The sequence below is a fragment of the Erinaceus europaeus genome, chromosome 12 (genome assembly GCF_950295315.1).
Source record: "Erinaceus europaeus chromosome 12, mEriEur2.1, whole genome shotgun sequence".
Lineage (NCBI taxonomy): Eukaryota > Metazoa > Chordata > Mammalia > Eulipotyphla > Erinaceidae > Erinaceus > Erinaceus europaeus.
This window is the reverse complement of record NC_080173.1, coordinates 66,208,313-66,235,413: the sequence shown is the minus strand read 5'-3', so window position 1 is coordinate 66,235,413 and position 27,101 is coordinate 66,208,313. Positions and strand designations below refer to the sequence as shown.

The window sequence follows — 27,101 nt, the reverse complement described above, 5'->3', positions numbered from 1 at the left end:
ACACACTTCTAACAGGTTAATAAAAAGAAACAGTTTGTGAGAATGTGTGTGACTTGAGGGTATGTCAGGATTCTGTCCTTCCTACTATATTTTCCTGTAAAATAAAAAGACCCTAAAAAACAAATTTATTAAATTTAAATGATTAAGATAAAATGAAAAGCATTCTTATCTGCAAAAGAATTTCTTGAGGGAGTCGGGCGGTAGCGTAGCGGTTAAGTGCAGGTGGCACAAAGCACAAGGACCGGCGAGAGGATCCCGGTTCAAGCCCCCAGCTCCCCACCTGCAGGGGAGTCGCTTCACAGGCGGTGAAGCAGGTCTGCAGGTGTCTTATCTTTCTCTCCCCCTCTCTGTCTCCCCCTCCTCTCTCCAATTCTCTCTGTCATGTCCAACAATGAAGACATCAACAACAACAACAATAATAACTACAATAATAAAACAACAAGGGCAAAAACAAAGGGAAAATGAATAAATAAATATTAAAAAAAAAGAATTTCTTGAGAGTATAAGTCATGAAACCTCTACCCAAGAAAATATACAAAGCACAAATTCAGAAAATTGTGCATGAAATTCCATAAAGTTCTCAGTATCCCATAGCCCATTCATGATTTCTTTCCAGTTTTATAAAATGCAAGACGAAAAGCTTCTTTTTTATAAGTTTTTTTTCAATATTTTATTTTATTTTATTCTACAGGACAGAGAGAAATTGAGAAGGGGAGGGTCACCGCACTACCTGCCCCATCAACTTTTATAATTGAAAATAGATATTTAGGACTTCTGGGAGGCATGACCATGGAATAAAGGTGCTCAGAACAGACTCCCCCAAAACAACAAATATCAACAACTATCAATCTTAAAAAAAAAAAAACCCTCAAAAGTACAGATGAGACATCCACAGAAGCACTGCAGCCTCAGGGATGAAAAATAGATGTAATACTTCAAGTTCTCTAACTGCCTAGATCTGAGTAGAAATATTTTCTTCAGCCTAAGCATTTAATGTCTCAGATTTGTAAGATGGTCAAATTCTGACACTAGGCTTAAATTGTTTAAGCAGCTCTAAAACTATATTTATATGTAGACATTTTAAAAATACCTAAATTACCTGCAACCTTAGGCCAGATAAATCAAAGCCTGTCACTATATAAGTTATTAGCAGATATCCTTAAATGTCATAAAGCTTAGTGAGGTCAAATCCATTATGGTAAATCCTAACCATTGAATTTTCAAAGAAAAACAAGCTCCCAACTAACTTGATTATAATAACAATTAACTACTGCTATTTTAAACTCTTTCTAAGGGAGTCCTGCAGTAGCGCAGCGGGTTAAGCACACAGGCGCTCAAAGTGCAAGGACCAGCGTTAGGATCCAAATTCGAGCCCACGGCTGCCCACCTGCAGGGGAGTTGCTTCACAGGTGGTGAAGCAGGTCTGCAGGTGTCTATCTTTCTCTCCCCCCCTCTGTCTTCCCCTCCTCTCTCCATTTCTCTCTGTTCTATCTAACAACTACATCAGTAACAATATTTGTAGTCCACCCTCATGTTAAATATCAAGCTCAAGCAAAGATTATTAAAATAGACACCGGCTCTTACGACATATTCCTAAAACAGACTTCCTAGCTTCCTTCTACACAAAGGTACCTACTTTCATCTGCTCTATTCCTACTTTTTGATGCCTGTTTCTTAAACATTTTGTCCTGCTTTCCAGTTTCCTACATTTCAGCCACCAAGTTCCAGATGCTACTATGACTACATCCTGACTTCCCTGGGCAGATGACCTCACCAATGTTTCTTGGGACTTCACCTCTCCAGAGCCCTACCCTACTAGAGAAAGACTGAACAGGCTGGGAGTATGGAATGACCTGCCAACATCTAGGTCCAGCGGAGAAGCAATTACAAAAGTCAGTACTGGGCAGGGGTAGATAGCATAACGTTTATGCAAAGAGACTCTCATGCCTGAGGCTCCAAAGTCTCAGACTCAATCCCCTACACCACCATCAACCAGAGCTGAGCAGTGCTCTGGTTAAAAAAGGGGAGGAGGAGGGCGGATGGCAGTGCACCTGGTTGGGCACACATGTTACATTGCACAAGGATCCAGGTTCAAGCCCAAAGTCCCCACCTGCAGGGGGGAAGCTTCACGAGTGATGAAGCAGGGCTGCAGATGTCCCTCTCACTCCCTCTTCCCTCCCAATTTCTGGCTGTCTCTACCCAATAAATAAATTATTTAAAAAGTCAGAACTCCCACCTTCCGTACCCCAAAAGGAGTTTTAGTCCATACTCCCAGAGGAAAAAACAGTAAGGAAGTTTTCAGTGGAGGAGATGGGACACAAAGCTCTGGTGGTGGGAACGGTATGGAATTATACCCCTATTATCTTACACTCTTGTAAATCAATATTAAATTATTAATAAAACATAAAAAGGTATTTAGAAACTAAAAATATTGACAATTTAATTAAATCCATTAAGTTTTATTTATTTCAAACTATTGTCACATTTTACTCCACAATTTGTAGCACTACTTACAGATTATAAAACTTAGATGATTACATTTTTAAATTAAAGTTGCTATAACATCTTAACTCCGGATTAACTTGGTCAGGATTACATCATTTATAATTCACTAAATGAATTTTACAAGAAGGTGAAATGATCTTACCTGTAAAATGGGAAAATTAGCTGTGCTGATGCCCATTTTGTATAAATTTAACAACATTTCACTTCCACTCCATATTTTACAGGATGATTCATAATCCCTTTCCACAAGATGTTCAGAATTTGCTTCTAACCAACTGCAACAAAGTAAATGATTCCATCAACCAGTATCATCTTTATGTGCCTTTTTTTTTTTTTAAACTGCTGCCAGTTATCTATCGCTGGGATTTGGCACCTACACAACAAACCCACAGCTCAGAAAAAGAAAACTTATAAGTGAAGTGAAACCTGGCCTGGGTGTGGTGTATTTCACCAAAGCAATGGACTCTGAGGAAGGAAGGTAAGGGATGGGATAGAGAAGTGTTGGGTTTCTGGTAAATGATGGTGGAAAAGGACATATGTTAGGGGAAAGAGTGTTTTGCAGGCATCATGGAAATATGAGAAGTTTTACCCATGTACCAACATCTTTAGTGGAAACCATTAACCCTTTAATAGTATATGTGTGGGGCGGGGGGGGGGGAGTGAAGAACAAAAGAAATCATGTGTTCAGTCTAATGTTCTATATACATTCTATAATAGTTAATAATTTAGCAATAAGAATCATATTTGCTATTGACATATCCATTAAATTCTTTTGAGCAAAAAGTTAGACTCTTTTTTTTTTTTTAAAGATTTTATTTATTTATTAATGAGAAACATAGGAGGAGAGCGAAAAAGCCAGATATTACTCTGGTACATGTGCTGCCGGGGATTGAACTCAGGACCTCATGTTTGAGAGTCTAGTGCTTTATCCACTGCACCACCTCCCGGACCACAGACTCATTTAACCAGCGTACTGCTCAATTCTGACTTATGGTAGTGCCTCTGGCATGTGGACTAATTCTGTTTTTAAAAGCTTAGCTGCAAGAAACAACTTACTTCCCAAGTAGACTGATCAAAGTTTACCAGATTTATAATAATACTCTGGCATAGCAAGTCAGGCAGTAGCGCAGAGAGTTAAGTGCAGGTGGCACAAAGTGCAAGGACTGCCCTCAGGATCCCAGTTTGAGTCCCTTGCTCCCCATCTGCAGGGGAGTCACTTCACAGGTGTTTAAGTAGGTCTGCAGGTGTCTGTCTTTCTCTCCTCCTCTCTGTCTCCCCCTCCTCTCTCCATTTCTCTCTGTCCTAACAACAACTACATCAGTAACAACAACAATAAAAAAAAAGGGCAACAAAAGGGAAAATAAATAAAATATTAAAAAAATAATACTCTGGCATAATAAAACAAGTTTTTTAAACAAAGGCAACATAATTGATACAGATAGATATATTCTTACTTAATGAGGCTATAGCACACAGCTCGTAGGGGTTCATGGTCTTTCTTCCTTATATTGCTGTTGACCATACTATCTAGTTCATCCCGAGCAAACCGAAGCTGAACTTCTGTTATACTGTAACTTGAAGATTCCCGAGCACAATCTTCGATGTTATGAGCTTCATCTAAAATGACAACCTGTTCCTTCAGATTGATATCCATCTGTAAGGTAAAAAAATTTTCAGGTGAAACATTCAGCAAAATGAATTCAAAAGTAGGAATCAAAAGTAGTGGGCGAAATATTTCATTTAAAATTCACACTACAGGCCAATGTTGCAAGGACCATTTTATTTATTTTTTAAAATATTTATTTATTCCCTTTTGTTGCCCTTGTTGTTTTATTGTTGTAGTTATTATTGATGTCATCATTGTTAGATAGGACAGAGAAATGGAGAGAGGAGGGGAAGACAGAGAGGGAGAGAGAAAGATAGACACCTGCAGACCTGCTTCACCACCTGTGAAGCGACTCCCCTGCAGGTGGGCAGCCAGGGGCTTGAACCAGGATCCTTACACCGGTCCTTCCTTGTGCTTTGCGCCATGTGCACTTAACCCGCTGTGCCACCACCTGACTCCCTCAAGGGCCATTTTATAAGCAACTGATTTTAGGCCTTACACAAAATTTTTGAAGCACTATTGCCAGCCTATTAGCTCAATATTACAGTGTCTGTCATATTTACTCTCAAAATACTTGCAAACTTATTGGTGAAGACAGTTCTTGTTAATTGAATATGATAAGGCTAATTATACAAACAGGTATAAAAACTCTGGTATGAAGGAGTCTCCAATATAATACAAAAAGCAGAGTAAAATATGTCAAAATAAGGGGCCAGATGGTGGCATACCTGGTTAAGCACATACATTACAGTGCACAAGGACCTGGATTTAAACCCCTGGTCCCCACCTGCAGGTGGAAAGTTTCACAAGTGGTAAAGCAGGGCTGCTGGTGTCTCTGTCTCTATCTCCCCCACCCCCTCAATTTTCCTCTGTCTCCAATCAATAAATGAATAAAATATAAAAAAATGTCAAAACTAAAAAACAATAAGCTTCAAATATTTCAGAATACCAATAATGTCTGTCTTGAAACCTTTCATCTTGAGAACTGTTCTTCCCCAACTCCTAAGTAGCAATGGTAAGACTGTTAATTAAAGGTTATTACAACTCACAACATGCATAGACTCAGAATCCAGGTGTGTAAATTAAATAAAAGATTCCATCTATCTCTGATTATAGTAACTTGTTCAGAAATAGCTATCTGATCTCCGATAGGCCAATAAGAGTAATTCTGAGAAACTAATCATGGAAGAATAGTAAATACACAACAAAGCCTGGATGGGGGGCACAGTGGCAGAGTTCATGCCTTCCAAAAGGAAGGCCCTGGTTTCAACCCCTAACACCACATAAAATGATGAAGTGGTACTCTGGCGTCTCTCACAATAACCAAAAGAAAAAAGGAGGACTAGGGATATAGCTCAGCATTAGAACACTGGACTTATAAAAGGCTGAGACCACAGAAGGTGCTAGATTCAATCCCTTGGTACTATTATATGCCAGAGCTGAGCAATGCTCTGGTCTTTCACATTCTCTCTCACAACATAAACAATCTTAATTGCTGTTGTATTCTTTAAAATAAATAGCGGATTTGCATAGATAAAAAGAGAATATGTCATTTTAACAGAAAGATGAATTAAAGAAAAGTTATATTTAAAAAGAACAAGATATCCTCAGAGGACAGTGACCTAACTTTTGTGTTTGGGCAAGAAGTAGGCTTCATTGGTATGTATGGCTTTGCAAGGTGCAGTTCTGAGGATCTCATCAGAGAAAGGCACACAGTGTGTTCACAGGGCCATAATGAGAGATGTATTTGATACTACATCCATTTTAAGTTAACAAGTCACCTTATCTTCAAATTCATCCACATTAGACCTCGTAGTATCCTACTTCTTGGATTTGTAGATAGTGTGACAACTAAGGAACTTGAACTTGGTTTTGTATAGGGCCTTAACCACATGTTTATTGCTCTGCTGCTTGAGGCAGATGGACATGATGACTTGGCCAATATGAAACCTGGTCATTGTACCCTGGGGCTTTCCAAAGGTGCTCTATATACCTATCTATAGATATGCCTGGGAGACACTCAAAAAATCAGAGAGGAATGTCCACCAGGAAGGGGTGTCTTAGGACCCTTAGGACAACCTATACAAGCAACAGGCTGTACATACTACAATGGGTGTTGCTAGTACAGTTGTTGCACAGTAGGCTCCATAGAGAAACACAAATGCATGGTGTGCGTTATTGGCAACAGAGACATGATTTTTAAGGGTTTGAGTTGGGAGTCTGCATCAGAAAAGACTGACTGCTGAGTATTTTTAGTGTTTAGTTAACAAATATGGTATCTCTCAGCCCAGGAGGTGGCACAGAGGCTAAAACTGGACTCACAAGCATGAGATCCGAAGTTCAATCCCTGGAATCACACAGGCTTAAGTGAATCTCTGGTTCTCTAACGACCACTCTCTCATAAATAAATATATAAGTGAAACTTAAGAAGAAATAAGGACTTTGGGGACAGGAAATAGTAAAGAGCATTTGTCTTACCATGTATGAGGCCCCAGGTTCAAGCCCATAGTATCATAGAAACCATGGCACCACAAGATGGTCCATGAATAGTAAAGAAGTACTGTGATATCTGTATCTCTATCTGTATCAAAAATGAAAAAAAACAAAGGGTGCCGGGTGGTAGCACACCTGGTTGAGCACACGTTACAATGCGCAAGGACCCAGGTTCGAGCTCCGGGTCCCCACCTGCAGGGGGAAAGCTTTGCAAGTGGTAAAGCAGGGCTGCAAGTGTCTGTCTCTCTCTCTCCTTATCTCCCCCTCCCCTCTCAGTTTCTGACTGTCTCTATTCAACAAATACAGATATTTTTTTTTTTGATTTTTAAATGAAAAAAAAAAAGAATGAAAATGTTTGCTAGGAAGAGTAGAATCACCTATGATTGAGGTCAATAGAGCCAACAAAAGACATGAGGACTTCAGAAAACAAAAATAAGTATGGACTTTATCCCATGAGCAAAGAGAGCAATAAGACATTTTTAAGTAGAGGCGAGATCTAATAAAAACAATACTAGGAATACTAACTTTAGCATTAATATGTACAGTGGCTTAGAGGAAGAAAAAAAACCTATGTGAGAGGCAATCAAAAGGCAGAATAATCAGAGTAGTAAACATAATACCTATTAATTCTCAATTTAAAGAAATAGGAAAACTAATCAGTTGTGTTATAAGATCCAATAATAACTAAATATACCAAGTTATTCACATTTTGTTTCATGCTGAAATAAGTGTCTCTAAGCAGAATAAGGAAATAAAAGCAAATGATGTATGCAAAATTCACTTCTCAAAAGCTCATGAAACATAAATTACATAGCATGCAATTTCTCCCAACATAAAGTTCTTCAGAATAGATTCTTTAGATTAAACTGTTTTTAAATAATTATTTTTTATAATTAATAAATGGAAAACACAACAGTTACAAATGGGTCTCAATTACAGATAATTTTGGACCCCAGAGACTTTTGAAATTGGGGACACTTTTTACTTGTGACAGCTATAAAGAGGCTACTGGCATCTAGTGGATAAAATCAGAGATGCTACTAAGCATAGTACCATGCACGAGGCAGCTCACCACAGGAAATTTCCAGACCCTGGGCAGGGTAGATAGCATAATGGCTATGGAAACATCCAGCCCCCAAAGCCATTACTATAAAGGTTGGAAATACTACTATAATTTCATCTCAATAAAAGGTACTTTTAAAGTACTTCTGAAATTTAAATGGCATGGTCTAAATTTTAATTTTTATATGGTGCTTTACATCAAATATGCAACGGAAGTACTCTACCACCAAGTCATCTCTCAGGTTCAATTTTCATTAACTTTATTTATTTTATTTTTTTTTTGATGAGTGACCAAAATATCACTCTAGTCACTCATGGACTTCCTTTAATTTTTTAATTAATCAACCAATTAATTAATCTATCTTTGTTGATCTCGCATGTGGTGGCAGGGATGAATCCAGGGCCTCTAGTGTATAAGGCACATTCTCTAATGCTAATCCCTCCTGGTTCCTACAGTTCAGGGTTTGGGTTTTTGTTTGTTTGTTTTTTTAAAGATGTATTTAATGAAAGAGAGAACCAGAATGCCATTCTAGCATAAATGGGGCTGAGGATCAAACTTGTCCTGAGCCCTACCACTGAGTCATCTCCCCTGTCACTTAAAGTTCAATTTTTAATATACATTAGAATGTTTCCAGTACTTATCTACTTATACATATACACAAATTAAAATACAAGGCAGGGAGTGAAATAAAAGGCATTAAAGCACCTAAAAGTTTTTACAGTCATTATTTAAATCCCATTAAGAAAAAACAATTATTTTAATTCTTACATATTTACTTACACTTTCCCTTATTTGTGCATCTAGAAGATAGTTGTAGGGACAAAATATTATGTCAGCGCCTTCTATTAGTTCACGTGCTGTGTAATACGGACATGCTTTTACTTTTTTCCCCAAGCTGATTAGTTCTTCTATGTCCCAGGCCTTGCACATTCCTTGGAGATTCTGCAATGTGTGCTGATCACTAATTTTATGAACACCATGATAAAAATAGCAGGATTTCCCCTAAAAATAAACATGCAAAACTAAAATATGAATCAATACCAGAAAATAAAAAATAAAACAAGTTACCTTGAAAAGAATATGAAGAACACTTTGGGCAGGGGTAGATAGCGTAATGGTTATGCAAAGAGACTCTCAGGTCTGAGGCTCCAGAGGTGTAATTTGAGTCTTCTAACTATATATATGTGTGTGTGTGTATATATATATATATATATATATATATATATATATATATATATATATATATATGTCATTTTTTTCAATTAATATTTTGGAACTAAGTGGTAGAATGAGTCATTTGATTTTCATTAATTCTATATATTAGTAAATGTGATTTTTAAAATAAAAATGTCTTGGGAGTCAGGCTGTAGCACAGTGGGTTAAGCGCAGGTGGCGCAAAGCACAAGGACCGGCATAAGGATCCCGGTTCAAGCCCCGGCTCCCCACCTGCAGAGGAGTCGCTTCACAGGCGGTGAAGCAGGTCTGCAGGTGTCTATCTTTCTCTCCTCCTCTCTGTCTTCCCCTCCTCTCTCCATTTCTCTCTGTCCTATCCAATAACGACAACAACAATAATAACTACAACAATAAAAAAGAAAAACAGCAAGGGCAACAAAAGGGAATAAATAAAATAAAATAATTATTAAAAAAATAAATAAATAAAAATGTCTTTCCCAGTTTGCTCTAAGAAGCAAGAAACAATTATATAGAGATTTATCTATTACTCACCTGTAAGCTTTTTGATCTATGAATATTGAAGAGAATACTTTCAATATATATATACATATGTATGTGTATAGATATGATATATAGACATACATAACATGTGCATTCTGATGAGCCACTATCTAGCACCTAAAAGCTTGCAGTTGAACTACATGAATACTAAGAGTGATCAAAGTCTATGATTATGAACTGTTAAACCCCATCTTAACAAAATTAGGTATTTTTCCATACCCAAAATAATTTATTGCGGGCAGGGGTAGCTAGCATAATGGTTACGCAAAGAGACTCTCATGCCTGAGGCTCCAAAGTCCCATATTCAGTCTGGACCACCATAAGCCACAGCTGAGCAGTGCTCTGGTAAAGTAATAATAATAATAATAATAACAACAACAACAATATATTGGAATTATTTCTGGAGCTAGTTAGAATTAATTCTTTCTTACTTGAAACAAAAGTTAACTTTTAGCAAGAAAGTGAAATGCTTTAGTCCAGGTGAACTTTAGCAAAAGTAGTGCTGAACAAAAACACGTGCCTTTGGATCAAGCCAAAAAATCAGAAAGTTTACACTTAAAGGGCACTTAGAATGACACTTCTGTGCAGGCTGATAGCAAAACCAGAAAAGTGCATCCATTTTAGCAGTGTAACTCAAACCTGAGGGAAGTCTGTCAATTGAAGTGTTATCACACTTTAAACTCTTTTATACTCAAAACTGTCAGTTATCTATTTATCATTTCCCTTTGGTAATTCAGCCAGAATAAACATTAGACACCTATGGTGACTTTGTAATTGGGCCTCATTACAATACCAAATTACCCTGAGGGGCTGAGAACAAAAAAGGGATGTTCAGCATAAGCCTCTAAGGGAAGCATTCTGAGGGTTCAGCATAAGCCTCTAAGGGAAGCATTCTGAGGGTTCAGCATAAGCCTCTAAGGGAAGCATTCTGAGGGTTCAGCATAAGCCTCTAAGGGAAGCATTCTGAGGCAGAATTGGCCAAGACAAATACCAGCACGCAGGTATCTTCCACAGTTAATATTGCTAATATTAAAATCAAAATATTTGCTTCCTTTTTAAGAGAAACTAAAGGCTCACAAAATATTCTCAACATTCAATAAGTCTATTATTTTTACAATTAAAACTAAAAGTTAATAAAAAATATTATCAGCATTGCAGAAATCTAGAAACTTACATTAAGTACTACTTGCTTTTCAACTATTTCCTTCATAATTTTAAACTTTATAATTGTTCTTATTAATGGGACTATAAAAACATAAATTACACAGTAATTCACTCAATAACAAGTAGTGGAAAGATAAAAACAATGCAAAAAAAGTTTTCTTCTGTAGACTAGTTAAAAATCAAATACCAAGCATTTGAAAAATATAGTTTATCAGTAAGTCATTTATCAACAGAAATCTACTTAAATAAAATTTATGTGTCTTTATCTAATGAAGAGTTTTTATTCTATTTTTAAAAGAGTGCTTCCCACCTGCAGGGGAGTCGCTTCACAAGCGGTGAAGCAGGTCTGCAGGTTTGTCTTTCTCTCCCCCTCTCTGTCTTCCCCATCACTCTCCATTTCTCTCTGTCCTATCCAACAATGACGACATCAATAACAACAACAGTAATAACCAAACAATGTTAAACAACAAGGGCAACAAAAGGGAAAATAAATAAATGAATGAATGAATGAATAAATAAATAAAATAGAGTGAAGAAATCTCACAGGCCCTCAGTTAAAAATAACATTTGCCGGAGAATGGCTGGAGGGCAGCGGGTTAAGCGCACGTGGGTCAAAGCGCAAGGACCCGGCATAAAGATCCTGGTTCCAGCGGGGCTCCCCACCTGCAGGGGCGTCGCTTCACTGGCGGTGAAGCAGATCTGCAGGTGTCTTTCTCTCCCCCTCTGTCTTCCCCTCCTCTCTCCATTTCTCTCTGTCCTCTACAACAACAATAATAACTACAATAAAACAACAAGGGCAACAAAAGGGAATAAATACATATTTTTTAAAAAGGAAAAAAAAATAGTAACATTTGAGGAGGTCGGCAGTAGAGCAGCAGGTTAAGCGCACATGGCACAAAGAGCAAGGACAGGCGTCAGGATCCTTTTTCGAGCCTGCGGCTCCCCACCTCCAGGGGGGTCGCTTGACAAGCGGTGAAGCAGGTCTGCAGGTGTCTATTTTTCTCTCCCCTACCCTCTGTCTTCCCCTCCTCTCTGGATTTCTCTCTGTCCTATCCAACAACAATGACAGCAATAACAATAATAGTAATCACAACAATAAAACACAAGGGCAACAAAGGGGTGGGGGAATAGGCTCCAGGAGCAGTGGATTTGTAGTGCACGAACCTAGCCCCAGCAATAACCCTGGAGGCAAAATAATAATAATAATAATAATAATAATAATAACAACACTTTTGAGGGGCAAAGCCAAGATAACAGTTTGGAGACAACACCTGTTGTGAGCACTGCAAGGAAGCTGCTTTCAGCCTGAGAATCTCAGGAGAGGTCATCAGGTTCCAGATGATACCATGATGCCAACCTGACTTCTTTGGGCAGAGGACCCCACCATGTGACTTGGAGCTCCGCCACCCTAGATCCCTGCCCCACTAGGGAAAGAGAAAGACAGGCTGGGTGTAGGGACCAACCTGCCAACGCCCATGTTCAGTGGAGAAGCAATGACAGAAGCCAGACCTTCCACCTTCTGCACCCCACAATGATCCTGGGTCCATACTCCCAGAGAGATAAAGAATAGGAAAGGAGGGGATTGGATATGGAGCTCTGGGGGTGGGCACTATGTGGAAATGTACCCCTCTTATCCTATGGGCTTGTCAATGTTTCCATTTTATAAATTAAAAAATAATAATAACTTTTAACAGAATTAAATACAATCATAGAATTTTGACATTGGTTTTTATTTAGTAATTATGCATTCTCTGTTAGGGCAACAAATCACATAAATTTTTCTACTGAATCCCATCTGTACCTATACTTCATATATTCATGTTTAAATATCTACTGATATATCTTTGAATGGCCACAAAAAAAGTTTGAATATATTTCTACATAATAAAAGAAAGTATAGAGAAAGAAAAGCCACCATACAAGATAATGTATTAACACTATATGGTAGAAAGTGATATATCAATTAAATGAAACTGTATGGGTTGTAGCTCTAGTCTTTTGTGTAGAACCAACCCTGTTTGACAAAATACTGCTGAAAGATAGAATAACCTTCAACATACATTAAAATAACACTGGTCATTTCATGTGCTCTTAATTTATACTTCACCAATAACTTCTCATTATAACTTCAGAACTGTAACTTCATGTTTAGAGTAAAATAACTATCAAACTGGCCTACAGACTACCATTCCAATACTGCCCCAAAATTTTTATGTCTTTAAAAAGAAATAACTATTTCTACCTACCTCAAACTCATATTACTCCAGATTTCTCTGGAAATTTTTTTAAACTCTCCAATGTCTTACCCTCAAAATTAATAATTTAATATAAATTTCAATTTGTACTAATCAGGATTGTGACATAGAGTAATCATATCTCTTACTCAACTAATCTTTTTAAAAATTATTTGTAAGCTTTTAGACTATGAAACTAAATAGCAGTTACTAGAAGAAAAAGGTTTGGAGAAGGACAGGATAAATCGGGACATAGGGACAAACACTGATTTTTCAATCATGCACATCTGGAACATATGTAATACTGTATTGCAATGTTACTTTAATGAAAAATAAACTGCTCAGAAAGACCCTTAAGAAGTCTTAGAAGTTTTTAAATATGCAAAATATACTAATTAGACTTAATTAGACTAAACCATTTAAACTCTTATCTTCTCAGATGACATCTATACTTGCTTTGTTTTTTGTTTTGTTTTTTTAACAAAGGGATTTAAAGAAGAATGTAAGAAGTCATCTGACTAAAACAGGAATTAATTTGAAGATGTTAAATACCCCCAAGCTTTAAGGGACAAAATCCATAATTTTAAACTGAATGAAGATTTTTTTAGAGCACAGTATTATTTAAAATATACTAATATTAATAGTCTAATTTTCCTGTTATTTTATATCACTAGAAATATATACAAAAGTAGGTCTGTCTTTCTCTCCCCCTCTCTGTCTTCCCCTCCTCTCTCCATTTCTCTCTGTCCTAACAACGACTACAACAACAATGAAAAACAAGGGCAACAAAAGGGAAAATAAATAAATAAATAAATAAAAAGAAATATATACAAAAGTAAAATGAACATATAAAATGAATAATTTTATATTCAGGCTTATTTTGTCTCTATAGCAAAACAATTTTACTCACATTTTTTCCATCCAGCAACTCCATGCACTTTTCATTTCTGTTAAAGTTACCTACAACTTCAGGGTGAACACAAGTATGATCCCTGCTGGAAAGTATAGTCATCGGGACCCCTGAGTATGCTGTCCTTCGAAGCTCTCTAGTAATCTGAGCAATCTGTTTGTGTGTGCGTGTTCCAAAATATATTTTGGGTATCTTGGATTTCCCACCAGGATCCTTCTTAATGGTATTTGAAGAATCCTGACTGTTTCCTTGTTTAGTAGAACAACAGCACCTTGAACAGTAACCAGGGGACTGTAACAAAGTAAAGATAACTATTATTATCAGAACTACCATAAAAGATGGCATTGTACCTCTAATGGAATCAAAGCCAATAAATAATGAGTCACAACTGTCAAATAAAGAGAAATTTCAAAGTATTACATTACTTAAAGCTTATCACTGAAAGAAAAATTCTAAGTTCCATTCCCAATTGGTCCTCTTTTGCTCTTTTTTAAATGTTCTGACACTTCCATAGTTAAATAACTTTCTAGCATACCATACAACTAGTAAATTCCAAATGTGTTAAATACATTTTAACTCTCCTGTTTCAGAAATTATAGGGCTGACAGCATCATAATAGAAGATGACTTTAGTTTTTGTTAGGCTTAATGTAAACTTCTGATATAATTTTGATTTTGAGCTGACAATGCTTTTTATTCACAAGATAGCCTTTTCAAATGTCCTTTGACAATGCTTATAAAAGCATTTCAAATATATCCTACAAAAGATAAAATGTATCAAGATGAACATAAAATATCACTAAGAAACGAGAAGAAAAAACTACTCTCCAGCAAATGTCTGAAAATGAATGCAAAGTATTAATATTTAATAATGAAGGCAGGTTGCTTGTGTGTAACAAACGTATGTGCAATTCAATGACCTGTCACGGAATGCAAATCTATCCATGAATTCTCATTCAGGAAAGCTTTACCAGGGCAATTTCATTCACAATTTAGTTTCATAACTCAACAGGTATATAAATATCTATCTCTTTAAACACAGCAAATACCATACAGAGTATCAAGAATAAAATCTAATATTTACCTGATTTTTTCTGCTTCCAAACTCTTAAAAACACAATGTTATATATTAATAGCCATGAGTTCTTAAAAATTACTTCATTCTCAATTTCAATGACTGCACAAATGAGACAGAAAGCAGCCTCATTGGAAAAAAAATAATGTGAAATAATTAGTTTACAGAAGTGATCACTGATGGGGGAAAAAAGCTAAATGGCACAGTAGAGTGAGAGAATTTGTACTGGAGAGTTTTAGTTTAATAGAACAAACACATCATTTAAGTGAAGATTTTTTTTTAATTATAATCAGTAAGATTAGCCTCCATAAACAAATGCTAAGTCATAGAAGTTACACCACAATACTGGGGATCAAGCTGTCTTTTAGCCTCAACTCCGTGGAAAAGCAAGTTCAAATTACTCCCAGTCTGCTCAACCTTGTCCACCATTAAATATTACAATACATGATAGAATGGATGTAAATGTGACCCTTCTGGAGCCGTCACTCACTGGGATAAAAGGTTCACTGATGTGCCAAATAAACAGTCCGTCAAAGCAGATAAAGTTACAGTCTTGCTGGAATTGTTACATTCCCATCTCATGTTGCTAGTAACAGCAGATTTCATTACAGAGTGCTGCCACATTAAATAGCCAGTTCCAAATATCCTGCCTTCTATATTGAATAATTACTTATTCACTGAAAGGATAAAAAGGAGAGTTATGAATGGGGCTCTTGTCAACAGTGAGGCAGGAAACAGCTGACTTGTGGTTTATGTTACATATGTTGCAATATCTAACAATTTATGCTCACACAGAAAATGGAATGCAAATTATATCATGATATTTTGGACTGAATTCTTTAGCCCCTAAAAAGATCGCTTTAATAAATTAACATAAAAAAGAATCAAAGTAACTCTAGGTAGCAGAATTAGTTTACTTTTTCATACCTTCAATCTCTTCACTCAGTTATACTATTTCTCTTCTGCATAATAGATAAATTTCATTCTGAATATTAGAACCCAATGTATTATTATGTACTATATGGATATATCACATCTAAGTCTAAAAGCAATTCAACAAAGGGGTTTTTCTCAAGGCTTATAAAACTACTTGTTCAACATCAGTTCCATTTAAAATTTTATCACCTACTCTTTCTATTTAATTTCACTTTCTTCCTAACCAACAAATTCAACCAACATAGAAATATACAAAATGACTCCACTCCTCACAAGTAATTTAGTATGTAATTTGAAGGTCTCATACATACATAAATAGCACATATATCTTCACATATATTCCATATCTTTAAAATGTGATGTCATTGGCTTTATAGCCTGCTGCCTTGTGATTTTTTTTTCTTTTTCTTTTTTTAAATTTATTTAAGAAAGTAGACATTAACAAAACCATAGAATGAGAGGGGTACAATTCCGCACAATTCCCATAACCCGATCTCCACATCCCACCCCCTCCCCTGACAGCCTTCCCATTCTCTATCTCTCTGGGAGTATGGATCCAGGGTCGTTGTGGGTTGTTTTATTTAATTTTTAAAGAAGTGAATTTGGCAGTATTAATGCGTTAAGGGATCTGTTTATTTTAAAGTGTTATGCGAGGGCCAGGCAGTGGCAAATTTGTATAAGCAGACATGCACAGTAGAAGATTGGTATTAAGAAAGTTGATTTTTTTTTTTCCTCTTAGTAATATTAAAGAGGATTTACTTGTTCAGAAGTAAAGAGGGGGTTGGTGGAAGAAAATTCAATGTGACAATAAAGGGATTCAAAAAGACAATGTAATAACAAAAGGATATTATACCAAAGTTAGCAAATTTCAATACACTTAAGAAATACAGGATATTGACTGACAACAGCAAAGATAGGAAACCTTGCTAGGTCCCAATCCAACTAATAGGCTAATTAATGTTTTGTAGCGTCTCTCTGAGACCCTTTGACCTAGAAGTTTTAAAACAGACAAAAAAAAAAAAAAATTAAATAGACTGCACTTTCCATTAAGTTTTTTCTACTAATAAATGATGAGCTATATCTTTCACAAGGATAGTTTTCTTCAAATTATAATCTTAGAGATTATTTTAGGAAACCGGAGAATAAATTTTAAAGTATTCACTTTCATCCAATACATCTGAATGTCAAGAAAAATAAAATACAATTACCAAACCTGTAATCTTTAAGTCCTTTAAGTGACCAACTACACTGAGTGACAGAACCAAAGGAAATGGCTGCTGCTCCCAAAGTTAGATGTTGAGAATTTTTTAATGTTAACAAAAAGTAAGAAAATCAAATCAAATAAGAGAAAAATCTATTACCATTTAAAGATAAACACAAGAGATACATGTGAGTGTGGTAGCTGTATAATTTATATATGCAGAACTCAACTGTTTGAGGACACATTTCAGAGGGCCGTAAGATACCTCACCTGGGAGAGTGCCTGCTTTGGCATGCGTAAGAAGCAGGTTCAGGCCCCAACACTATTACACTGAGAAAAGCTTCAGTACTGTGGTGTTCTTGCCTCTTCCTCTGCCTTTCACTTTTTTTTTTTATAAAAAGGAAGCATTGACAAAGCCATAGGATAAGAGGGGTACAAATCCACACAATTCCCACCACCAGAACTCTGTATCCCATCCCCTCCCCTGATAGCTTTCTTATTCTTTAACCCTCTGGGAGTATGCTCTTTTCAACCACCAGGTTCCAGATGCTAGCATGATGCCGACCAGCCTTGCCTTTCATTTTTTATCTTAAGTGGGTTAGAGCAGGGAAGTCCTACTGGTAAGCAACCAATATTGGGGGAGAAAACTTTAAATCTATAATAACCATAGCTGTTCTAAGAAGATCAGTAGAAATTTTTAAAATTTTTTTTCATCTAACAACCTCTATTTCTTCTCTACAATATGTAGATACACCTCTAAATTTTTGGAAGAATGAAGAAAATTGGTAAGATTTGATTTTTGATAGAAAGGCCAATTGTTGAGACCTTGACCCGATTTTTTTTCACAAAGCTGTAATTAAAGGCTCAAGAAGATTAAGCTACTACACCTCGAAAGTTTAACCTTCTCCAAAGTTTACCCACAATAACAAAACAAAAAAAATGCCTAAAACTTGAAACATAAAAATGAACATGGTGATGAAATATTTACCAACAGATAATAACAAAAGAATAGTTAGACACAAATTTCATTGTCAGGAAAGGTGTTTTGTAAGTCAGACAGTCAAATTCTAATAGCAGATATAGCTGGGTATATTTAAAATGAATATAAAGAACGAGAGGGAAATGGTACAAAAAGAAGTCTGCCTACTTGCATGCTGTAAAGGGAAAACTGAGTCAATGAGAATAGTAACATACTTTTCCTTAACCTTCCATATGTGTACTGGCTTTGAACTACAAATGCAAACTCCTTGCGGACAGAAACTGTCTCATATTTCTTCATGTGCTTTCACTGAGAATGCTATTTTGCACATAATTTTAATTTCTTAACTGATTGACTAAAGTTCCTATGTACCGCATTTTACTCAGTAAATTTCTAGTTATTAAATTCATGTGCAGTTCTTCACATGAAAAGATTTCTTCTAAAATAAAAAGTACAAAACAATTTGTCAACTTTAAGACCAAAAAGAAAAATCATCTCATTATTCTAATAACTGGGCCACTATTATAGTGACACATATCTTGATATAATCATCACTTACCAAGGCTGTCCCTGTGCAATCTAATTCATTCAAATATTCAGAGACCCAGGAGGTGGTGGAGTGGATAAAGTGTTAGACTCTTAAGCACTAGGTCCTGAGTTAGATCCCCTTATCATGTGTGCCAGTAAAATTTCCAAACAAATTGATAATAGATACAAAATTAAAAGTGTTAAGAATCCCCACTGTGACAGAAAATTCTTAGGGCTAAAGGGTTGTAGCAAACAATATATCTGGGGAAAATGCTACAAGTAAAACTCTTAAAAGTGCTGCAAAAGAAACAGCACAGTAAATATATTTTATTCTGGTTCCTTCTTAGCTGTTTAAAGTTAGGAAAATAACTTCATATTAATCTCTCCTAGCCAAAAAATTTCAGTTAATTTATTAGAAAATAGGGACATAATTGAACTGTTAGTGATGTTTTGAGATGACCAAAAAACTAGACACAATTGTATGTTTGTAGAGAGGAGACCCACAACTACTTTCATCAGGTACTTGAACACTGTGACACATCTGAGCAGATGCATAATTTCTATCTAATTTTATAAGAAAAATCAAATGGAACCAGCATTTTCTTTTTATTTTTTATTTGACAGGTCAGAGGGAAATTGAGAGAGATGGGGAGAGATAGAGAAGGAGAAAGATAAGACACCTACAGACCTGCTTCACCACTTGTGAAGCATCCCTGCCCTGCGGGTAGGGAGCAGGGGCTTGAACCCAGGTCGCATGCTGATATGTATGTTTAACCTGGTGCACCACTGCCCGCCCCCAAAAGGCATTTTCTTTATAAAGAATCTAACCAGATGCATTTATTCTATAAAGGAACAATCAATCTCTAAGGACGAACAATGTTCTAACAAAGATAATTCTTTTTTTTATATTTTATTTACTTATTCATGAGAAAGATAGGAAGAGAGAGAGAAAGAACCAGACATCACTCTGGTACATGTGCTGCCGGGGACTGAACTCAGGACCTCATGCTTGAGAGTCCAATGCTTTATCCACTGCGCCACCTCCTGGACCACATCTTTTTTTCTTTTCTTTCTTTTTTTTTTTTTTAAGGAAGATAAGTCTATAAAGATGCCTGACCTACTTGTAAACTTTTGGTAATTGTTAATTATCTGATATTAACATAATTCTAAAACAGCTTCCTACTTATTTTCAACTCCATTTTACAAATGAAAAAGTAAAATCTGGGTATTGGGTAGACAGCATAATGGTTATGCAAACAGACTACTCAGGTTCAATCCCCTACACCTCCATAAACTAGAGCTGATCAGTGTTCTAGTAAAAAAAAAAACAAGTAAAAATCTAGGGCAGAGGGTAGATAGCATCATGGTTATGCAAACAGACTCTCAAGCCCGAGGCTCCAAAGTCCCAGGTTCAATCCCCTGTAGCACCATAAGCCAGAGCAGTGCTCTGGTGAAAAAAAAAGTAAAATCTGAGGGCTTGTTTTTGTTGTTGTTTTTTTTCAGTTACTATAAAATACATGGTAAATGTGTGGGGGAGAGGCAGGAGGCAGTACAGAGGCTGGTGCAGAATGGTAGAAAAAAACTTGAGCTGGTGCTGGGAGCGGTGTGCAGACACCTATATTGGAAAGATAAGAAACTACTCAGATGACAATGCTGCCTTATAAATCCCTATAAAGCCTTACAAATAAAACCTTACAAAATCTGGAATTTTTAACTTTATAGCTTAAAACAAAGCACTAAATAGGATCATTTTCATCTACCACTTAACTTGATGACAAAAAAAAAAAGCAAATTACTTTTTTATTTTAATACAATAGCCATATAAAGAACTTGTAGTAAAAAAGTCACTACCATCTTTGAAGCATAAAAAGAGGCTTTATTGTTCTTCTTTTATCAACCAATTGATATTGCCCAAGTCATCTAAACAAGTGTGGAGTGTCCATTGAGTACAATCTCACATATGCACACACTCCAGTAAGATAGCAAAAGTGACATAACTATACCTTTTCAATGATTCTTTTAAAAAATTCACACAGCAGCAGTACCCTACTGCCAGTTTCATGATTAAACTGCACAAAGCAGCTGTTTATCCACTCGCAGCAACCAGCAGGTGAACCTGATTCAATATTTATCACAGGCTTTCACAGATCACTGCTAACCAAGCAAACATTTTAATTAAGGTGGAACTTGCTTCAAAGAGCTCATTCAAGATGTCAATCAGCAGGTAAGGGATCAGATAAAGTGTCAGGTGAGAGTGTGTAATACAAAGCCACAACTTTCTTCATCCTATCGCTGTAAATTACCCTGCTCTATGGTTCAGACTCTGATTGTAACAGACTGCCAGTCTCCTGGAATGTGTAACTGAAGTCACTCAAATTCTATTGTGAAGGTTGTAAGCAATATGTTAAACTGCAATGGGCTAGCACATTAAGACAGATCCTTTTCACAGTTGTTTTTTGATACCATAAGTGTTTGTTACCCTACTCTCCACTTACTGTTTACTTTCTTGCCTAGTGTAAATGGTAATTCCTTAACACAGTTGTCCTAGTTTCTGAAAAGTTTATGTTTCAGCTGAATTAATCAAGAAAGACCCAATGTGGTATAATTTTTATCTAAATTTATACTAGAACAATCTAATTCTATACGAATCCACAGTTTAAGAACAAACATATAGGAAGCAGGGAGGTATCACAGTGATCATGCAAGATACTTTCATGCCTGAGATTCAGAAGTCCAGGTTCAACCTTATACACCATCATAAATCAGACCTGAGCAGTCCTCTGGTAAAACACATACACACACCAAAAGCAACAACATACAAAAGTGAACCTACAATAAAGCAAAAATTCTTCTGAAATAACAGTACTATACACAGCTGTAACTATAGTAATTAGTCTCAAAGTATAGTTATCAGTCACACTGGTCAACTTCATAAGAAATACTTGGGGGTGTTTATAAGAAAGACAAAGAAAGAGAGAGGAAGGAAGGAAGATAGGAAGGAATGGAGGGAGGGAGTAAGGGAGGGAGGGAGAAATGAGGGAAGAGGAAAACTAAAAAAGTATGCACCTAAAATCTGTAAACAAAATTAAAGAGTTTTAAATATCATCTTGTATTTTCCAAGCAGCATAATCAGTATCTGCAAACTATGTAAATGAATGCTATAGTTGGGTCAAAAGTTGTTGAGAAGTAAGACACACAGTCTCCAAGTAATCACCGCATAAGTAGTAAGATTACTAATTAAGTACAAAAGGGAAAATGGAAATTATTGATTATTTTATTATAAATTATTAATTAATTAATATGAATTATTAATATGGAAAGACCACTTTAAGTGGTAAAACAGTCAACTGTAGTGGAACAGATAGGTATCATGTGCAATAATAAGAAACACACTTATGGGTAAAGGAAGCAGCATAATGTTTATGCAAAAAGACTTACGCCTGATGCTCCAAAGCCCCAGGTTCAATCCCCCACCACTGTAAGCTAGAGCTGAGCAATGTGCTGATAAAAGAAAGAAAGTAAGGTGGGGGGGTAGGGAGGAGAAACTTACATTCTCTCATTTTTTTAAAGATTAAGTTATTCTATTTTAATAAAACAGATGCGATACATCAAAGTACTGCTCAACTCTGGCATATAGTGGTTCCAGGGACTGAACCCGAGATTGGACCTCAAGCATGAAAGTTTGGTATGCAACCACTGCAAAATATCCCAAGTCCAAGTACTCTTCTATAACGAAACCACATAGTCATAACATCCAAGCAATCAAGATATACATCAAGGACTGGAACATAGCTCACCCAGTAAAGTGTGTGCAGTTTCAAGTCCCCGTCATCGCTTGGGAGAACTATGCAAAAGTGGAGGCTTCACAAACAGGGAGTAGTGCTGTGGTAACTCTCCTCTCTCCCACTCTCTGACTGGAAGGCACTAGGGTATCAGTGCTGTGGTTTCTTTTCTCTTTCTGTTTGTCTTCTCCCTTTTTCCCCCTCTCACCAGAAAAAAAAAAAAAAAAAGGAAAGCAAAGAGGAGAGGGGAGGTGTGGGAAGGAGGGAGGGAAAAGAAACAACTTGGGTTCAACCCCCAGTGGTATAAAAACAAAACACTTATTAAAAAAACTAAAGCACATTAAATCTTGTGGTACTAACATAGACAAAACAACAGAATAGACCACAACACAAAAGAATAGAAAATTCAGAAACAAACTGTCACATAAAGTCAATAATTACTGAACAAGATGCTACAATTCAGTAAATACAATTCAGTAAAGTCTATTTAATAAAAGATGCATATTCAACATGTAAGACTACAAAGATAAAACATAACTTTACACTATATACAAAATTAACTCAAAGCAGATCAAAGATTAAGTAAGACTAAAGAGCTAAAATTATAAAACTTCACAAAGAACACAGGCAACAAAAGCAGAAGGAAGCTGGGCTTCATGAAAATTTTAAAACTTTTGTGCATTAAAAGATATTAAAGAAGGTGAAAAGACAGCTCACAGATGGAGAAAATATTTGCAATCTTGTATCTGATAAGTGATTAATACCCAGATTATACACACACACACACACACCACACACACATATATATATATATATATAAGTATATATATATTCCTACAACTCAACAACAAAGCAATGAAAACAGTATTCAAAAAAAAAATGCAAAGAACATTTCTCCAAAGACCAAGAACCTGACAAAAAGGATCATCAACATCCTGAGTCATTAGGAAGTACAAATCAAAATCAAAGACATAACACTTCCCATCCATTCATATATTTATTACTTAAACTCAAAACAAATCAGAAAACAATAGTTTGATAAGGATGTAAGGAAATGGAACTCACAATGCAAGTGAGAATGTAAAATGGTGCAGTTGTTATGGAAGAGTATGGTATTGTCTCAAAAAAATTAATTAACTATTGTTATGATTCAACATTCCATGTCTGGGTCAAATATACCCATAAGTCATTAAAGTAAGGGCTAAAAAAGATATCTGACACTAACATTCATATCTAGGATTATAAATCACAACAGCATATATAATGTTTCCATTTGGGGGCTCTGCATATGGTAAAATAAAATTTGGGTTTTGTTTTGTTTAATAGAGGAAGTTAATGCTTTACAGTGCAGTCACTGACATGTGCATACACTTTCATTATGTATCAGGCCCCCAAAGTTGTCTTCCTCTCCTCCCGCCTCCCTTGCCTGAATTCTTTGCTTTGGTGTAATACATCATGTCCAGTCCATGTTTCACTTTGTGCTCTCCCTCCCAGTCCCAAATTTATTAAGTCCCACTAGTAAGTGAGATCATTTGATATCCATACTTCTCTTTTTGGCTTATCTCATTCAATATGATGTTCTCAAGTTTCACCCAAGAGGATGCAAAGGAGACAGCATCATTTTAACAGCTGAGTAGTATTCCACTGTGTATATATACCACAGTAGTTTTTGGCCATTCATCTCATGTTGGACATTTGTATTGCTTCCAAGTACTAACGATTACAAACTGTGTTGCTATGAACATAGGTACACATGTATCTCTCCTGACAGTTGTCTCTCAGTCTATAATGTTACCACAATAACAAAATCACATAATACAGATCTCAAAATATATCCCTATCATTAGACAATACCTGACCATATATATGACTATTATTTAGTCATAAAAAAGGGAATTCTGATACTTGCTATAGTACAAATAAGATTTAATGATATTACTCTAAGCGAAATAAGCCAGATACAAAAGGATAAATGTTCTTTGGTTTCACTTATACCTAAGTCACTAAATCCATAAAGACAGAAAGTAGAATGATAGTTGCCAGAGGTGGTAGTAGGAGTTATCGTTTCATAGGTTGAAATTTATTTACTTCCATTTGGATGTTACTTAAATTTACTTTAAATGATGGTAAAAATTGCACATCAAGTGGTCCAGGAGGTGGCGCAATGGATAAAGCCTTTTCTGTCTCTATCGAAAGAGAGAAAGGGGAGTCGGGCGGTGGCGCAGTGGGCTAAGCACATGTGGCACAAAGCGGAGGGACCGGCGTAAGGATCCCGGTTCGAGCCCCCGGCTCCCCACCTGCAGGGGCGTCACTTCACAGGCGGTGAAGCAGGTCTGCAGGTGTCTATCTTTCTCTCCCCTTCTCTGTCTTCCCCTCCTCTCTCCATTTCTCTCTGTCCTATCCAACAACGAATTGTGTCAACAAGGGCAATAATAATAACCACAACGAAGCTACAACAAGGGCAACAAAAGGGGGAAAAAAATGGCCTCCAGGAGCGGTGGATTCATGGTGCAGGCACCGAGCCCAGCAATAACCCTGGAGGAGGGGAAAAAAAAGAAAGAAAGAAAGAGCTAAATATACTGAAAAACTAGCTTTTCTTTTTTTTAATTTATTTTTCCTTTTGTTGACCTTTTTTTTTAAATTGTTGTAGTTATTATTGTTGTTGTTAATGTCATCGTTGTTAGGACAGAGAGAAGTGAAGAGAGGAGGGGCTGACAGAGAGGGGGAGAGAAAGATAGACACCTGCAGACCTGCTTCATCGCTTGTGAAGCGACTCCCCGCAGGTGGGGAGCCTGGGGCTCAAACCGGGATCCTTACACTGATCCTTGCGCTCTGTGCGCCACATGCACTTAACCCACTGCGCTACAGGCTGACTCCCAAAACTAGCTTTTAAGTTCATAATAAAGAAGAAGGGAGGACAAGGACACTGGGCATTCCACTAACCCCAATATTGGAAAGACAGACAGGTAAACACAGGGAGTAAAAGTTTACCAGAGCACAGACACCCATGGAAACAGTACAGTAAGCAGTGCTGCCTATGAAAACCTGAATGAACTTTAAATGATAAACTGCAGGTGGTTCAACATGTATAAAAGCTCCAGGGCCACTTAGTCCTAGACTATCTACCTCCGAAACTGAGAGAGACCTCAAGAAGCCTGACCAGACTTCCACAATAAATATCAGAGAAAATAGGAAGAGGAAAAGAACTCATTTTGAAATATGCCAGAGAATTCCATTCTTCTTCACAGAGTTTGCCCTCAGGGCAAGCTAGTTAATCAGAGCCTAATTGGCCTGGGACAAAGGAAATAGCCAACTCTAGCCATTCAAGCCTTCCATGTATAAGAAAGGAAATAGCTCTAGTCTGCTCCAGCCATCCTATCCCTCCTAAGAGGGAAGAAAAACCTGAGAAACTCTTTTGAAATTCCTAATCCCAGTCCAGAGGCACAGGCTTACTGAAAGACCTCAATCTCCAGCCCAGGAGGTGACACAGTAGATAAACTCAAGTTTGATCTGCAGCATCATAAATGCTAAAGTGATACTCTGGTTCTCTCTCTCCTACATACACACACACACACACACACACACACACTCACACTAGGACTATAAAACACTTCCCGTACTCCCACAGCTCATCACCAAAGTGCTAAAGGTCTATTTGCAATAGTCCTTTTTATCTGTAAAAAAAAAAAAAAAAAAAAAATTACAAGGCATATCAAGCCCCTGGTCCCCAACTTCAGGTGTAAAGCTTCAGACAAGAATGGTGAAGCAGGACTGTTAAGTGTCTCTTTCCCTCTCTGTTTTCCCCTCCCCTCTTAATTTCTCTGTCTCTATCTAATAATAAATTAATAAGTTAAATAAAAAGATTTAAAAAGAAAAGAATGAATTTGAACCACTACATTTCACCACACACAAAGTAAACTCCAAATGGATCAAGGACTTGGATGTTAGACAAGAAATTATCAAATATTTAAAGGAAAATATTGATAGAACTCTTGCCCATCTAAGTTTTATAGGCATCTTCAATGATTCAAGTCTGATCACAAAGCAGACGAAAACAAAAATTAACCAATGTGTTCACATCAAATTAAGAAGATTCTGCATGGCAAAAGGAACCACCACCCAGACAAAGAGACTCTTTATAGAGTGGGAGAAAATCTTTATATGCCATACATCAGACAAAAGGCTAACAACCAAAATAAATAAAGAGCTCAAAAAAAAAAAAAAAGAAAAGAAAACACTCTGGCCAGGTGGTGCACACTGCTGAGCACACACATTACCCTGTACAAGGACCTGGGTTCAAGAACAACTAATCTTAAATGGTTTCTGTGATTTACATATAATGCAACGTGTTATAAGTTCAAGAGTGAACCATCTCTCATCCAAAAGTCACCTGGAATTTATTCAGAGGTAGAATAATGAGATTAAAAGAATCAATTCTAAATCTAGACAGCCTGAGTTTTCAAATTCTCTCTACTGACCAGTTTTGTCACATGACCACCCAACTTAAATCTCTGTGCCTCAATTTCCTATCTGATTGAGGGGAATATCAATACCTTCTTCACATGGCTACTATAGAACTGAGTGAAATTCTTTTTTTATTTTAAAAAGTATCAAATTTAAAGGAAAGTTAAAAGAATCTGCAATAGGAGTCAGGCAGCAGAGCAGCGGGTTAAGCGCAGGTGGCACAAAGTGCAAGGACCAGCGTAAGGATTCCGGTTCAAGCCTCCGGCTCCCCACCTGCAGGGGAGTCGCTTCACAAGCAGTGAAGCAGGTCTGCAGGCGTCTATCTTTCTCTCCCCCTCTCTGTCTTCCCCTCCTCTCTCCATTTCTCTCTGTCCTAACAACGACAACATCAATTACAACAGCAACAATAACTACAACAATAAAACAAC

General features: G+C 36.7%; 1 protein-coding gene and 1 non-coding gene across 3 annotated transcripts in view; both read right to left on the bottom strand.

Annotated features, from left to right (window-relative positions):
• BRIP1 (BRCA1 interacting helicase 1) overlaps nt 1-27,101 on the bottom strand; it is a 144,166-nt gene that overhangs the window by 93,433 nt on the left and 23,632 nt on the right. Inside the window, exons 7-10 of one of the 2 annotated variants that reach the window (XM_007531479.2) lie at nt 13,710-14,000; nt 8,448-8,669; nt 3,960-4,159; nt 2,648-2,780 (exon numbers count right to left, since the gene is read on the bottom strand). In XM_007531479.2, coding sequence (XP_007531541.2) covers nt 2,648-2,780; nt 3,960-4,159; nt 8,448-8,669; nt 13,710-14,000 — 846 coding nt within the window. The remainder of the gene's footprint in view (nt 1-2,647; nt 2,781-3,959; nt 4,160-8,447; nt 8,670-13,709; nt 14,001-27,101) is intronic. The other variant, XM_060203874.1, reaches the window with a different exon arrangement.
• Nucleotides 6,163-6,299, bottom strand: LOC132542295 (small nucleolar RNA SNORA70). Its single transcript, XR_009553387.1, has one exon. It is a non-coding gene; the product is annotated as a small nucleolar RNA SNORA70 (small nucleolar RNA).